We start from the raw sequence: 13325 nt of genomic DNA, 5'->3' as shown, positions 1-13325 counted from the left end.
CAAGGCCAGGCTGGATGGGGCTTGGAGCAACCTGGTCTGGTGGGAGGTGTCCCTGCCCAGGGCAGGGGGTGGAACTTGATAATCTTTAAGGTCCTTTCCAACCCAAATCATTCTATGACAAACCCAAAGAAGTGCCCTACCAGTGCTAAACCGGAACAGCTCCACAGCTAAGACAGTCACCAAGGGGAAGAGAAGTTTGGAGGAGAGACATCTTTACCTGAAGCACTTGGGGATAATCAAAGACTTGATTCTTGTGACAACGTTTGCGAACAGCGGGGACCCCCTCTGACAGATTTGTACATTTGTCCAGGATCAACACGGATTCCCCGTTCTCAGCTTGAAGAGCTTCCAGCTCGGAGCGGTATTCCGGGTGCAGAGCCATTTGAGATGACAGGATGAAGTACCTGCGAGGCCTGAAAAACCACAGCAAGGTTATCTGACAGCACTGGGAGTTCCCTTCCAACATGCTACAGAAAACATGGGAGGGGAAAGAAATAAAAAGGCAGAGCTAGATTAACCAAATGTGAACACACTACCATATTTTAGCCTGGAAAGGCTAATGATGCAACACAAATCTTGGATAGTAAGGGGCTCTGCAGCATTTACAACTTGGAATAAATTTTTACCCGAAAAGAGTGCTTATTACATTAGAATAGGCATTTGCTTTATAACCTCTATCATAAACTGAAATAAATATTGTTTAGCTACACACTAAAACAGCTACCTACTGATGCCAGGATTGTTTGTTCTTCTATTTGGTGTTTGTGTGCCACAACAAAGTAGATACTACACTAAACGCTGCTGCTGGTTTCTCCCCCCCATGTTCCTCATCAATTTTAATTGAAAAAAAGAAATAGGCTGAACTGACAACTCAGCTGCCCCATGCTTATTTAGTCTTGATACGGTGACAGCAACAACAGGACGAGCTCACCTCGTTAGCTGTGATTCAGTTCTGTCCCTTTTGGGCAACATAAAGTAACATTTCCAGGACAAAGTTGAAGGTCTATTATCCCGTTCACTCTCAAACTCCTACCACTTTCCAAAAATCATGAATATTTAAAATGTGCCTTAATACTAGATAGAAGGAAGATATTTTTTACCATGAGGGTGGTGAAGCACAGGCACAGGTTGCCCAAAGAGGTGGTAGATGCCCCATCCCTGGAAACATTCAAGGTCAGGTTGGATGGGGCTCTGAGCGACCTGATCTAGTTGAAGATGTCCCTGCTCATGGCAGGGGGGTTGGACTGGGTGACCTTTAAAGGTGTCTTCCATTCTGTGGTCCTAACCATTCCATGATTCTATGAACACTGAAGTGTTTCAAGACACTAATTAACATGGCAAGTTACCCCTTCTACTCAATTTCATGGGGGTCACTTTAGTTGCTCCAATTAACAGATGAGACTTGCATAGAATTTTTTCTAAACATTCTTTTTTTCCCCCCCCAAGACCCCTGCTGCTACCAACTTGCTACCAGCAGCTCTATAGAATATATAGTTTTAACAGAGGTGGATTAAAAATATTTCAAAGTATCCAACTAAAAAGGAAAGTAAATCAAAACCTCTCCATCCAGCTCTATAAGAGGGATAAAAAAGAATTTTCCTTAAAAAAAAGAAATACTGCTGGAGGAGTGATAATAAATGCCTATAACCAGCTAAAAATTATGCAGATTTGTTTGTGTTTATGTTTAAAACCAAATTTTGCCTTGAAATTGTCATCATCCTCCAACACTTAAAGTCTTGCTACAAAACAAAAAGTGCATCCCAGCTCGCAGGAAATAACACCCCCGTGTAGTGGAACGTAATCATTTATCCCAAGCAAGCCTGAACCCTGAGCACTGTTCCCTTAACACTCCTGCATGAAGCAATCAAACCTGCAAAAGGGTTTTAATTAGTAATGCTAAGTGGCCACTAGATGGTAGTGCAGAGACTACAGCCTGTTCCTCACCAAAAAAACCCAACTTTTGAGACCAGGGAAGCTCCAGCCCAATCACTGAATGCAGACATTCAGTCTCCCACATGAGTTTCTCTTATCTTCCCTAAAACCAGACACAGCAGTTGACTCCGTGGAGCCCAAAATCACTGCATCTCTCTTTACACCTGGTTCTGTACGTGCCCAAGCCTCTCATCAGGTTCACACTTTCCAGGCAGGGACACAAAAACTCCCTTTCACTCTCTGTGGGGCTGGAGGAATACTTGAGGTCCATGAAGAACCCATTGGGATGCAACCAGATGCCGTACGCTGGTCTGGTCCAAGAGCACCACAAGCAGGAACACACCATGGGTGCAAGCAAAGTGAATCACTGCTGAACCAGTTTGTGCTGGAATGGACTGGGGTATCTCACTTGGAGCAGCAACAGCAAGAGCGTGGCCCTTACCTAGAGGAGGAGACACTTGAAGCCAAAGCACAATGACCTTTACTGTCGGAAAAGTGTGCCCAGGTGGCCAAGAAAGCCAATGGCATTCTGGCTTGTATTAGAAATAGTGTGACCAGCAGAAGTAGGGAGGTGATTGTGCCCCTGTACTCAGCACTGGTGAGGCCACACCTCGAGTGTTGTGTCCAGTTCTGGGCACCTCAATACAAGAGAGATCTGGAGGTGCTGGAGCGAGTGCAGAGGAGGGCAACGAAACTAGTGAAGGGCCTGGAGAACAAATAATATGAAGAACGGCTGAAGGAGCTGGGGCTGTTTAGTGTGAGGAAGAGGAGGCTGAGGGGAGACCTCATCACTCTCTACAACTACTTGAAAGGACACTGTAGAGAGGTTAGTGCTGGTCTCTTCTCACAGGTAATTAACGACAGAACGAGAGGGAACGGCTTCAAGCTCCAACAGGGGAGGTTTAGATTGAACATTAGGAAGGAATTTTTCACCGAAAGAGTGGTCGGGCATTGGACCAGCCTGCCCAGGGAGGGGGTGGAGTCACCATCCCTGGCTGTGTTTAAGGGCCGTTTAGATGCAGTGCTGAGGGACATGGTGTAGGGGAGGACTTTGTAGAGTAGGGGAGATGGTTGGACTCGATGATCACAAGGGTCTCTCCCAACCTCAATGATTCTATGATTCTATGATGGCAGCACCCTTTCAACCACAGTTTCCAACTTATTCTCCTCAAGATACTGCCAGAAAAAAAGAGTGTAAAGTTTCCCCATTTCTAAACTTGATCCTCACGACCAGTGGACACACCATTTCCCACCATGGCCTCAGTCTGACCATCTTTTAAACCGTAACAGAGGAAAGACCTTGCTACAGTGAAACGCTTTCAGCTGTGTCATTAAAAGGCTTATGAAATATTAAAGGAGCAGTCTTCCGTAATCAATTAAAACATGTCTTCCAGACTTCTACCTACTTTTGTTTTGAAGACATGAATAGATTAGGGAAACCACCGCTTTCCAGGGTAGGTCATTTTAATGGCTAATCACATTCCCTGTTAAAATTAGTGCTTTATTTCCCACTTGCTTTGCTTCTAACTAGAAGTTTATGAGGGTTGTTTGTTATTCCATTATTTAAAGAAGAAAATAAACCACCAAGCATCATAGAATCATAGAATTATCGAGGTTGGAAGGGACCTTTCAGATCATCTAGTCCAACCATCAACCAAACTCTGATAAAAACCATCACTAACCCATGTCTCTAAGCACCATGTCAACCCGGCTTTTGAACACCTCCAGGGATGGTGCCTCAACCCCTTCCCTGGGCAGCCCATTCCAAGGCTTCATAACCCTTTCCATGGAAACATTTTCCTAATTTCCAATCTGAACCTCCCCTGGTGCAACTCGAGGCCATTTCCTCTTGTCCCATCGCCTGTGACTTGGGAGAAGAGACCGACCCCCCCTGGCTACACCCTCCTTTCAGGGAGTTGGAGAGAGCGAGGAGGTCTCCCCTCAGCCTCCTTTTCTCCAGGCTGAACACCCCCAGCTCCCTCAGCTGTTCCTCATAAGGCTTGTGCTCCAGACCCCTCACCAGCTCCATCGCCCTTCTCTGGACACACTCCAGCACCTCAATGTCTTTTTGGTAGAAAGGGGCCCAAAACTGGACACAGCCCCTGAGGTGGGGCCTCAAGCTCTGGATGTAACTATTCCCATAATCAAATCAGGTCTCACTCTTTTTCACGAGCCATAACCACACTGCCATCCTTCAGAACTTCTTCTGTTCAGACCTGTACTTTCAGGCTTCTCCTGTTCCAAACTCTCAATGTAACTTTAAAGGGACTTCAGAACCACCACAGCATTTAAACTCATACAGGAAGAATGTATCTATAAGACACACAGAGGTAAAGATCACGTTCTCCCTCCTATTCTGTTACTCATTCAAAGTTTGCACTGGCTGATACTACCTGAGGAGCTCGAGTTGATCCCCATGATCCCTTCTGTGTCTTTAAAGTACACTTTTTTTATCATTGCAATAGTGATCTTCTGCCATTACTTTCCTTTTAAGCCTCCAAAAATAAATCACCTGAAGCAACCATTATTGCTTTGAACTACCACCCTGTTTTACTTATATTTTAAAGAAACCAAACGTATTAACAACTGCTTTTATTTATAACCAAAATATCTTGCCAGCTCACTGGAAATATCGAATCTAATTCTCCTAGAAACACTCTCATGCTCTCATCTTTTAGAGTTTGGTTTCTGCAGTGGGAAAAACAGAATCACACCAAAAAAATTCTCAGTTCCCAGCTAACCACACGTTGGCAGATGAGCCAAGGCTGTTAGCACTGGAACCATCATAGGTTCCAGTTATTAAAAGCTACTCTTACAAAATTGCCCGAGCCCACCAACAAGTCAGCAGCTATATTTATATTTTATCAGCCTCCATATTCAATGTGATATTGAATCTACTTTGCCCAGTTTGTGGGAATTGCTTTACCCGGGTCCTCTTTCTGGCAGATCCACTTCGGCCGACAAGGGGCTATAGACAGGAATGCTGACATCGTAGCCTTGCCGGTAAGTCCACGTGGAGAAGCCTCCACCAGCCAGCAGAGCTCTGAAAAACACCCAAAAAAAGCAGCTTTTAAACAGAGTATGTACACCACTGAAACCTCAGAGCACCATTTGCTAATTGGCATTACCAGAACATGAAGAAGATGCATGATAGTTATGATAATTTGGCATTTTTGCAAGCTTACATGCCCTAAGTCAATTTTAATTTAAAGGAATACATTCTTAATTATTTATACCAGTTAACATACTCCTTGATGCCTGCACTAAAACAGGGTATAACACAGGTCACAGAGTGTTAGAGACAAGCTATACTTCAGATACAAGACCACGTACAATAACACAGTATTTTGGCAACGGAGAGGGACTCTGGACTTCTCAGGCTACAAAATAAAATGGAGTTATTTAGAACTGTATTTTCGAAGCGACCACACAAACTAGTGAAATTGATTTCATTCTTATATTACACAAAAAAATGATACAAACAGAAAACTTGCCAACAAGAAAGCCGTATGTTCTGAAACTAAAATCCAGGAGCGGAGGCTGTTTGGGACGGCTCTGTGTGCTAGAGGGCATGGGAATCGTCAAAGATCGACTAATTATGATGTAATTCAACCTCCCAGGATGACCCTAATTCTCTGTGGCTTCTCCTAGATGAGACAAGGATGTAATTCAACCTCCCAGGATGACCCTAAGTGGCTTCTCCTAGATGAGACACCCTTTTGCCACACAGAAGAGCTTCAAAAAACAGAAGAGAGCAATGTGTACAGAAGAAAGCAATGCATTATTGATGATTAGGGGGCCTGGAGCACCTCTCTGATGAGGAAAGGCTGAGGGACTTGGGTCTTCTCAGTCTGGAGAAGAGAAGGCTGAGGGGGGATCTGATCAACACCTATAAATACTTCAAGGGTGGGTGTCAGGAGGATGGGGCCAGGCTTTTTTCAGTGGTGCCCAGTGACAGGACAAGAGGGAACGGGCACAAACTTGAACGTAGGAAGTTCCACCTAAACATGAGGAGGAACTTCTTTGCTGTGAGGGTGGCAGAGCCCTGGCAGAGGCTGCCCAGGGAGGTGGGGGAGTCTCCTTCTCTGGAGACATTCAAACCCCACCTGGACACGTTCCTGTGCGACCTGCTCTGGGTGGCCCTGCTCTGGCAGGGGGTTGGACTGGGTGATCTCCAGAGGTCCCTTCCAAACCCCTAGCATTCTGTGATTCTGTGATTATTCAGAATATCAGAAAAAAAATGAGGCTTGTTACTATCTTCTATCCCAAATCAAGCTTCTTTGAAATATGCTAGTAGAGGACATGGGCTGTTCAGTTGCCATTTCACCTCTGGCGACCAGGTGACACCATGAGCACACCAAATCCAGTGGCTGATGTTCTTGTGGCTCCGGTATCACTAAACTAAATCCTTAGTATAGTGGTTTGAGAAGCAGTTTTTCCACTGCTGTCATACACCAGATTGTTGTTATACCTAATTATCATCCCAGACCTATCCTTTTTTCCCCATCAGAATATGACACCCCAGATAAACACCAGATCCTTCTCCCTGTTCCAACCCCCATCAGATGTCCCAGGGGATACTCCGCTTCCTGCTCTGACTTGTGGCATCCAACACCACGATCCCACTTTGCCATAAATGTGATTTCACCCAAGTAGTCAAGAAAACGGTCCTGAGTGTCATTTAAGAAACTCTTTGAAAATCTGGATTAGAGGATCCGGATCAGAGATGCGTTTCAGCTTGACGACAATTACAAAATGAAAACGATTTGCCCTTTATTATTACTTATTATTATTGCCCTTTATTACTCTCGACTCAGAACTCAAGAACAGGATGATGAATCAAGTGTGCACCAAGTGAGAATTTATGTTCCCAATCAAGTGATTAATTTGGATTCCTTTCCAATGCCACCCCCTTTGGTGACACGTACAATGCCGCTATGACTAGGTCTCACCCTTGAAGCTGTGTCTTATCCATATTAACCCAGTTACAAGTGGGAGAAAAAAAAAGTTGGCTTGGGTGTCGCTGCACTTGCACTTCATATCCCCCTCCTCATTTTTTAACCCTCCCTAATTGGGAAACTACAACCAGATTGTTTTAATTGGATCCGGTGAAAACATGACAGCACCTCATCAGCCTTGAGAAAGCAGGTGTGTGTCACACAGAGTTTTACCTCAACAAACCCACAGGGAACCGACACCAGTTCAATAACTCCACTCGGATTTTCACCATACGGTGCAAGAAGGGAGCAAAGATATTAACTCTTAACGTACTCAAGGCAAATTATCTTAAAATTGCACCGAAAAGTGAGGAATGAGCCTGTTCCCAAGTAACTTTTCAGCTATTGATCCTTCTCTCTCTCTCTCCAGAAGTGCCCCAACTGGTCTGTGCTCCCAATGTTTCTGCCCAGCTGCAATCATCATCCTCAGCAGCTTTCTGCCAAACTTCACAAGTCACTGAAACCAAATTCATCAACGGAAGAACTAAAAAGTATCTTCATTCATGTGTTCGATTGTACAGCTACAGAGTAGCTTTGCAAAAGAAATCCTTTCACCCTCATTATTCTACCAGGTTCAATAGCACTTTATTAACAAATAAGAAAGAGCTTATTTCGTGAGTTTTAGAGCAGGAGATTACATATGTCATGGCACCCAACGCCAGCAACGTAGTCTCCATGCCCACAAGGCAGCCTTCCACCTTTGAAATGATGGAATAAAGCACTTTTCGCACCGCACTTTGGAAATAGGATTTAAAGATTTAAGAAACAAACAACCCCTTAGTGAGGTAATTTAACTAAAACCTTTTCCAGACATAAAAATATCACACGACTGAATTCCCCTTTGTATATAAGGGGAACTTTTTTGTAACCTGGATTAATGTTGTGCACAAAATCAACAGAATGTAACTCTATCAAACCTCATGGTCCTCTACTGTTCATCATCTCTACTGTTTCAAGCTCCAACAGGGTAGGTTTAGATTGAACATTAGGAAGGAATTTTTCACAGAGAGAGTGGTTGGGCATTGGAACAGGCTGCCCAGGGAGGTGGTGGAGTCACCATCCCTGGATGTGTTTAAGGGATGTTTAGATGGGGTACTGAGGGACATGGTGTAGGGGAGGACTTTGTAGAGTAGGGGAGATGGTTTGACTCATGGTCCCAAGGGGCTCTTCCAACCTAGACCATTCTATGATTCTATGATCATCTCCGAGGTGTGCTGAACAGAGCAGACAGGTCATGCTCCCCGTGCAAACTTCACAAATATGACCTGTGAGTTTCACGAGTGAGCCACAAAATCCTACAAATCCAGTCTTTCTGGAGCTGTACTGGTACGGTTCAGACCGGTCCTTCCAAACCAGTTGAACTCTGCCAACAGACCTTTATTTCTGCCTGCAAAAAAAAGGTCTGTCTCACTCTGTGACACTACAACCAACCGTCCTTCACGCCCTGTTAACTACCCGTTCTGTAAAACACGCAGATTTTCTCAAATTAAGAAAACACACCCAGATTGCATCTTCTGTTAAATATGAACCAAGATCTCCAGAGGTCTCCAGAATCACGCCGTAACCTCGTACGGCACCACTCGGGCCCTTTCCAGGACTAGGTTTACACTACTGACTTTTTTTTTTGACAGATCGTTTGTCTTCACACCTTGACCTGTAGCACAAGCTCTGTCCGACTGTTGGCTGCCTCCACAAAGGACTTTCCACCTTTTCTCCATCCCAAGGACTGTTACAGCCTCTCTTACGTACTACAGCTCGTGATTGTACAGCTGCAGGGTGAGTCAGTTTGGCAAGCTACAAGAACAGCTGTATGTCAAAAAAGATTTGATCTTTTTTTTTGTGTTTTATTTTATTCAAATTACTCAGCTCTCCATGTTAGCGTGGCAAACGCTTAGAACAAACACCTACCAAAATAATACATTTCCTGTATACTAAGCCAAGGCACATAAGATCAAATATAAATGGATATTTGACACAGAAATAATAATTAAAAAAAGAAAGTTGTGCAGTATAAGAAATCTATCACATCTAATTAATAAATCTAGTCCTTCGATAGACACATGTATCCATAAAGACACAGTCCCAGTGCAGTCCATGCCATCAGAGCATTGTCAAGTGAAAGTTCCCCTTAAGAAATATCAATCTTAAAATAGCAAACACAGGTATTTACTAACAGGTTAACTGGTTTGGTACCTAAGAATGATGCTTGACTGCCCTCTTCAGGCTAACCCACATGCATGGAACATATTTTATACAAAGAAGTAAAAAACCAAAGCCTTACTTCACAGTCAGTGATGAAATTATAATGAATAAACTTACTCTTTGAACACGTCCAGAAAAAACACATTCTGTTTGGCACAAATGGATGTTTTAAATAACCTCTGGTGCAAAGAAATCAAGATATATTCCACGCACAATCATCTTAGCACAGACCCCAGCTCTCAGGCAAGATTTTCTTGACGTCTGGCAGAAGGAAGTTAACCTTGACCTTCAAGAGAGGTCCCATGTAACCAGTCCCTAACTCAGCAGAACTAAGCACATATAGGCTAATCTAGCAGAAATGTATTTAGTAACAGTACCTAAGCTAAGTAAGTTTGTCTTAGTCTTATTACAATTTTCTTTGCCTTACAACCTCCTGTCCTCTTCCAAAAGTAAACTATTCTGCAAGTGAAAAGTAATCTCAGGATTCACGCCTTTTAAGTTCCTGGCAAATGTTTTCAAAACACACTTGTCAGAGAATAACTAAGAGCATTTGTCCAATTAGTAATACAATGCAGTCGTTAAGATAACACAAACTATTGTCATTTTTTTCATAGTTTTGCCAAGCAGAGCAGCTGTGTTAAAATGCCCTTTGAAGCATCTGACTTCTATCAGCAAGTTGGAGCTACAATAAATCTTGAACTTCTGATTTGCCTCAAATGGGACATTCTGTAAAGCGTTTGAGTTCAGTAACACCAGAGATACAGGTCTAACCTCAAGATTCTCCACCCTTCAGAGCAAACACTGCCAGACACACCCCTCACAAAATTAAGGATGGGGCTTAACTGCCAGATTTCAGAAGCAAACACTTGTCCTATACAAGTCAGGGACTTCTCTACCTCCTTTTTTTGGAGGCATGAAGTCATATTCCAGCTTTGCAAACATTAAGGAGCACATCCTTTGCTATCAGGTCAGGATTCTGAGCTTGTTGGCTTCTTGGATGGCATTTTAAGCCCAGATCTGTGCATTCAAAGATGACAAAACACATACCTATCTCGAGGAACGTCTAGGGCGGTGTTATAATCTGGTGGCCCTCCAGGCAGCATATTGAAGAGCAAGTGATTCATGCCCCGATCCCACCTAAGACAGAAGAAGAAACAGACAGCAATGAGAAAGGTGTTCTCTACATACACACAGGAAGCTCTGGCGTGGACTCGGTGCATCTTCCCCTCCAGCGTTAAACTTAGGGGTTTTTTTTCCACTTCACTGAATTTCACTGAATTTTAGAGTTGGAAGGGACCATAGAGATCATCTAGTCCAACTCCCCTGCTGAAGCAGGATTGCCCAGAGCTTGTCAGAGCATGTTACTCAGGAGCATCCAGGCGGGTCTTGAAAATCTCCAAGGAAGGGGACTCCACACCCTCCCTGGGCAGCCTGTTCCAGGGCTCTGTCACCCTCACCGTGAAGAAGTTTCTCCTCATATTTGAGTGGAACCTCTTCTGTTCCAACTTGTGCCCGTTGCCCCTCGTCCTCTCACTGGGAACCACTGAAAAGAGTCTGGCCCCCGCCTCCTTCAACCCTCCCTTTAGATCCTTGTAGGCATTGATAAGGTCTCCCCTCAGCCTTCTCTTCTCCAGACTAAAGAGTCCCAGCTCTCTCAGTCTCTCCTCATAAGGGAGATGCTCCAATCCTTGAATCATCTCTGTTGCCCTTCGCTGGACTCTTTCTAGTAGTTCCCTGTCCCTCTTGAACTGGGGAGCCCAGCACTGGACACAGGATTCCAGTTGTGGCCTCCCCAGTGCAGAGCAGAGGGGGAGAATGACTTCCCTTGACCTGCTGGCCACACTCTTCCCTATACAACCCAAGATACCATTGGCCTTCCTGGCCGCAAGAGCACACTGTTTACTCATTGTCATTTTACTGTCCACCAGGACCCCTAGATCTTTCTCTTCAGTAGTTGCCTCTAGCAGGTCCACCCCTAACCTGTACTGGTACCTGACATTCTTCTTCCCCAGGTGCAGGACCCTACACTTTTCCCTGTTGAACCTCACTTGGTGTTCTTTAAATTCACAGGCTGAAGTTTCAGCGAGTACCTGGATAACTGTGCCAAAGCCTGAGCTGTTTCCTTGATCCGGAGGGCGTTCTGATTGAGGACATCAATGGATGGCACGAAAAGGCAGGCCCGGTTGACATCGTCGGTGTAGAATTCACTGTCAGAGATGGCAGTCAGCAGCTCGTTGTACTCCCTGGAAATGGTGTTGCTCACCGCCGTCCCGTATTCATCCACGTATTTTTTCAGGGAGTAGATGTACACCTTGATTTTGTTTTTGGGATTGAAGCCGCAGCGATAGACGTCGAAGCAGGTGTGCATCCTGCAGCTGAGGTCTCCCCGCTCAGGAATGGGGCTGTCAGCAGGGAGCTTGACCACAGGCACGTCGTGGACGCTGCGTTTTTCAACCGTCCAGTCACTGGATGACTCAATGGAGTGAGGCCAGAACTGGAACATCCCCGTGGCGATGAGGCCGAGCAGAACTATGGAAAAGAGAGTGATGTAGTAGATGCGGTGCTTGGTTTTCATCCTGGGGATGAGGGCTGGACCCCGGGTGTTATATTTGGCCGACGCACACATAATGGAATCAATTATCTCCTGTCTCTGCAACAGAAAGAGAGAGTTTTAGGACCAACTCTGGAAGAGAGAGATAGTTAGCGCAACACGGAGAAAAAGCCAGCTAACCCTTTCCAGACAGGTTCTTTGTCTCAGCAGGTTACAGCAAAATTTTCTTTCTGAGGGGAGACCTTATCAGCGCCTACAAGTATCTCAAGGGAGGGTTGAAGGAGGAGGGAGCCAGACTCTTTTCAGTGGTTCCCAGTGAGAGGACGAGGGGCAACGGGCACAAGTTGGAACAGAAGAGGTTCCACTCAAATATGAGGAGAAACTTCTTCACGGTGAGGGTGACAGAGCCCTGGAAGAGGCTGCCCAGGGAGGGTGTGGAGTCCCCTTCCTTGGAGATTTTCAAGACCCCCCTGGATGCTCCTGAGTAACATGCTCTGACAAGCTCTAGGCAATCCTGCTTCAGCAGGGGAGTTGGACTAGATGATCTCTATGGTCCCTTCCAACTCTAACAATTCAGTGAAATTCAGTGAAATTCTTCAGATGCTCACATGTCCCACCAGAATATAAAGTGCCATCTGGGACTGCCACCTGAACCTGACCTGGTCATCCTGGTGGGAATGGAATGATGTTGGCCAGTTAAGAATCACAAATCAGAAAAGTCCACAGCTTGGGCAGCGAGGGGAGAGGGAAATCTCAAGCACTAGAGAAGCAGTGAGTCCTCTGAGGTGCTGCTCCATCTACATCTAAGTGTATTCCTAATGAATACTGATAAAAAAACAACACACTCATCTACAGGTGAAGAGAAACAACCTGGATGCCCCGTTATAAGTCCTTTGTGGGGTATCGCACAAAACTTCAGATCATGGTACCAGTTCTAATGCAAATGTGTTTTCAAATTGAATCTTATAGAAGCCCCACCATAACCGACTAGAATGTCCTAAACTACTTACATTTTTTTTCTGGCAAGAAAAAAAAAAAAAGAATTAATTCATCATTTTTGTCAATACGTCTTTTGGGGCAAAAAAAGCACTGCATGAGCAGCTAGTGCATCCACACTTAAGCAAAGCATTTTAATAGTAGTTCACTGTAGTCTGAATAGCACTTGGAGTGAAAAGCATGATGTAATACAGCATCAGAGTCACACAATTACTGTCATCTTTGATGTTTCTTACAAGCTTTTACACACACAGGATTCACAGAATGCTATGGGGTTGGAAGGGACCTCTGGAGATCATCCAGTCCAACCCCCTGCCACAGCAGGGCCACCCACAGCAGGTCCCACAGGAACGTGTCCAGGTGGGGTTGGAATGTCTCCAGAGAAGGAGACTCCACCACCTCCCTGGACAGCCTCTGCCAGGGCTCTGCCACCCTCACAGCAAAGAAGTTCCTCCTCATCTTTAGGTGGGACTTCTTATGTTCAAGTTTGTGCCCGTTCCCTCTTGTCCTGTCCCTGGGCACCACTGAAAAAAGACCTCTCGACACCCACCCTTGAAGTATTTATAGGTGTTGACCAGATCCCCCCTCAGCCTTCTCTTCTCCAGACTAAACAGACCAAAGTCCCTCAGCCTTTCCTCATCAGAGAG

At 45.0% G+C, this 13325-nt stretch overlaps 1 protein-coding gene across 1 annotated transcript in view; it reads right to left on the bottom strand.

The window, feature by feature from the left end:
• Nucleotides 1-12317, bottom strand: part of EXT2 (exostosin glycosyltransferase 2) — a 116914-nt gene extending 104597 nt beyond the window's left edge. Inside the window, exons 1-6 of the mRNA XM_014950145.1 lie at nt 12291-12317; nt 11222-11781; nt 10179-10268; nt 4859-4975; nt 218-413; nt 141-145 (exon numbers count right to left, since the gene is read on the bottom strand). Of these exons, the coding sequence (XP_014805631.1) occupies nt 141-145; nt 218-413; nt 4859-4975; nt 10179-10268; nt 11222-11781; nt 12291-12317 (995 nt within the window). The remainder of the gene's footprint in view (nt 1-140; nt 146-217; nt 414-4858; nt 4976-10178; nt 10269-11221; nt 11782-12290) is intronic.
• Nucleotides 12318-13325: the final 1008 nt, after the last annotated feature.

This window comes from Calidris pugnax, unplaced genomic scaffold, assembly GCF_001431845.1.
Source record: "Calidris pugnax isolate Ruff unplaced genomic scaffold, ASM143184v1 scaffold68, whole genome shotgun sequence".
Taxonomy (NCBI): domain Eukaryota; kingdom Metazoa; phylum Chordata; class Aves; order Charadriiformes; family Scolopacidae; genus Calidris; species Calidris pugnax.
This window is presented reverse-complemented; position numbering and strand designations above follow the sequence as displayed.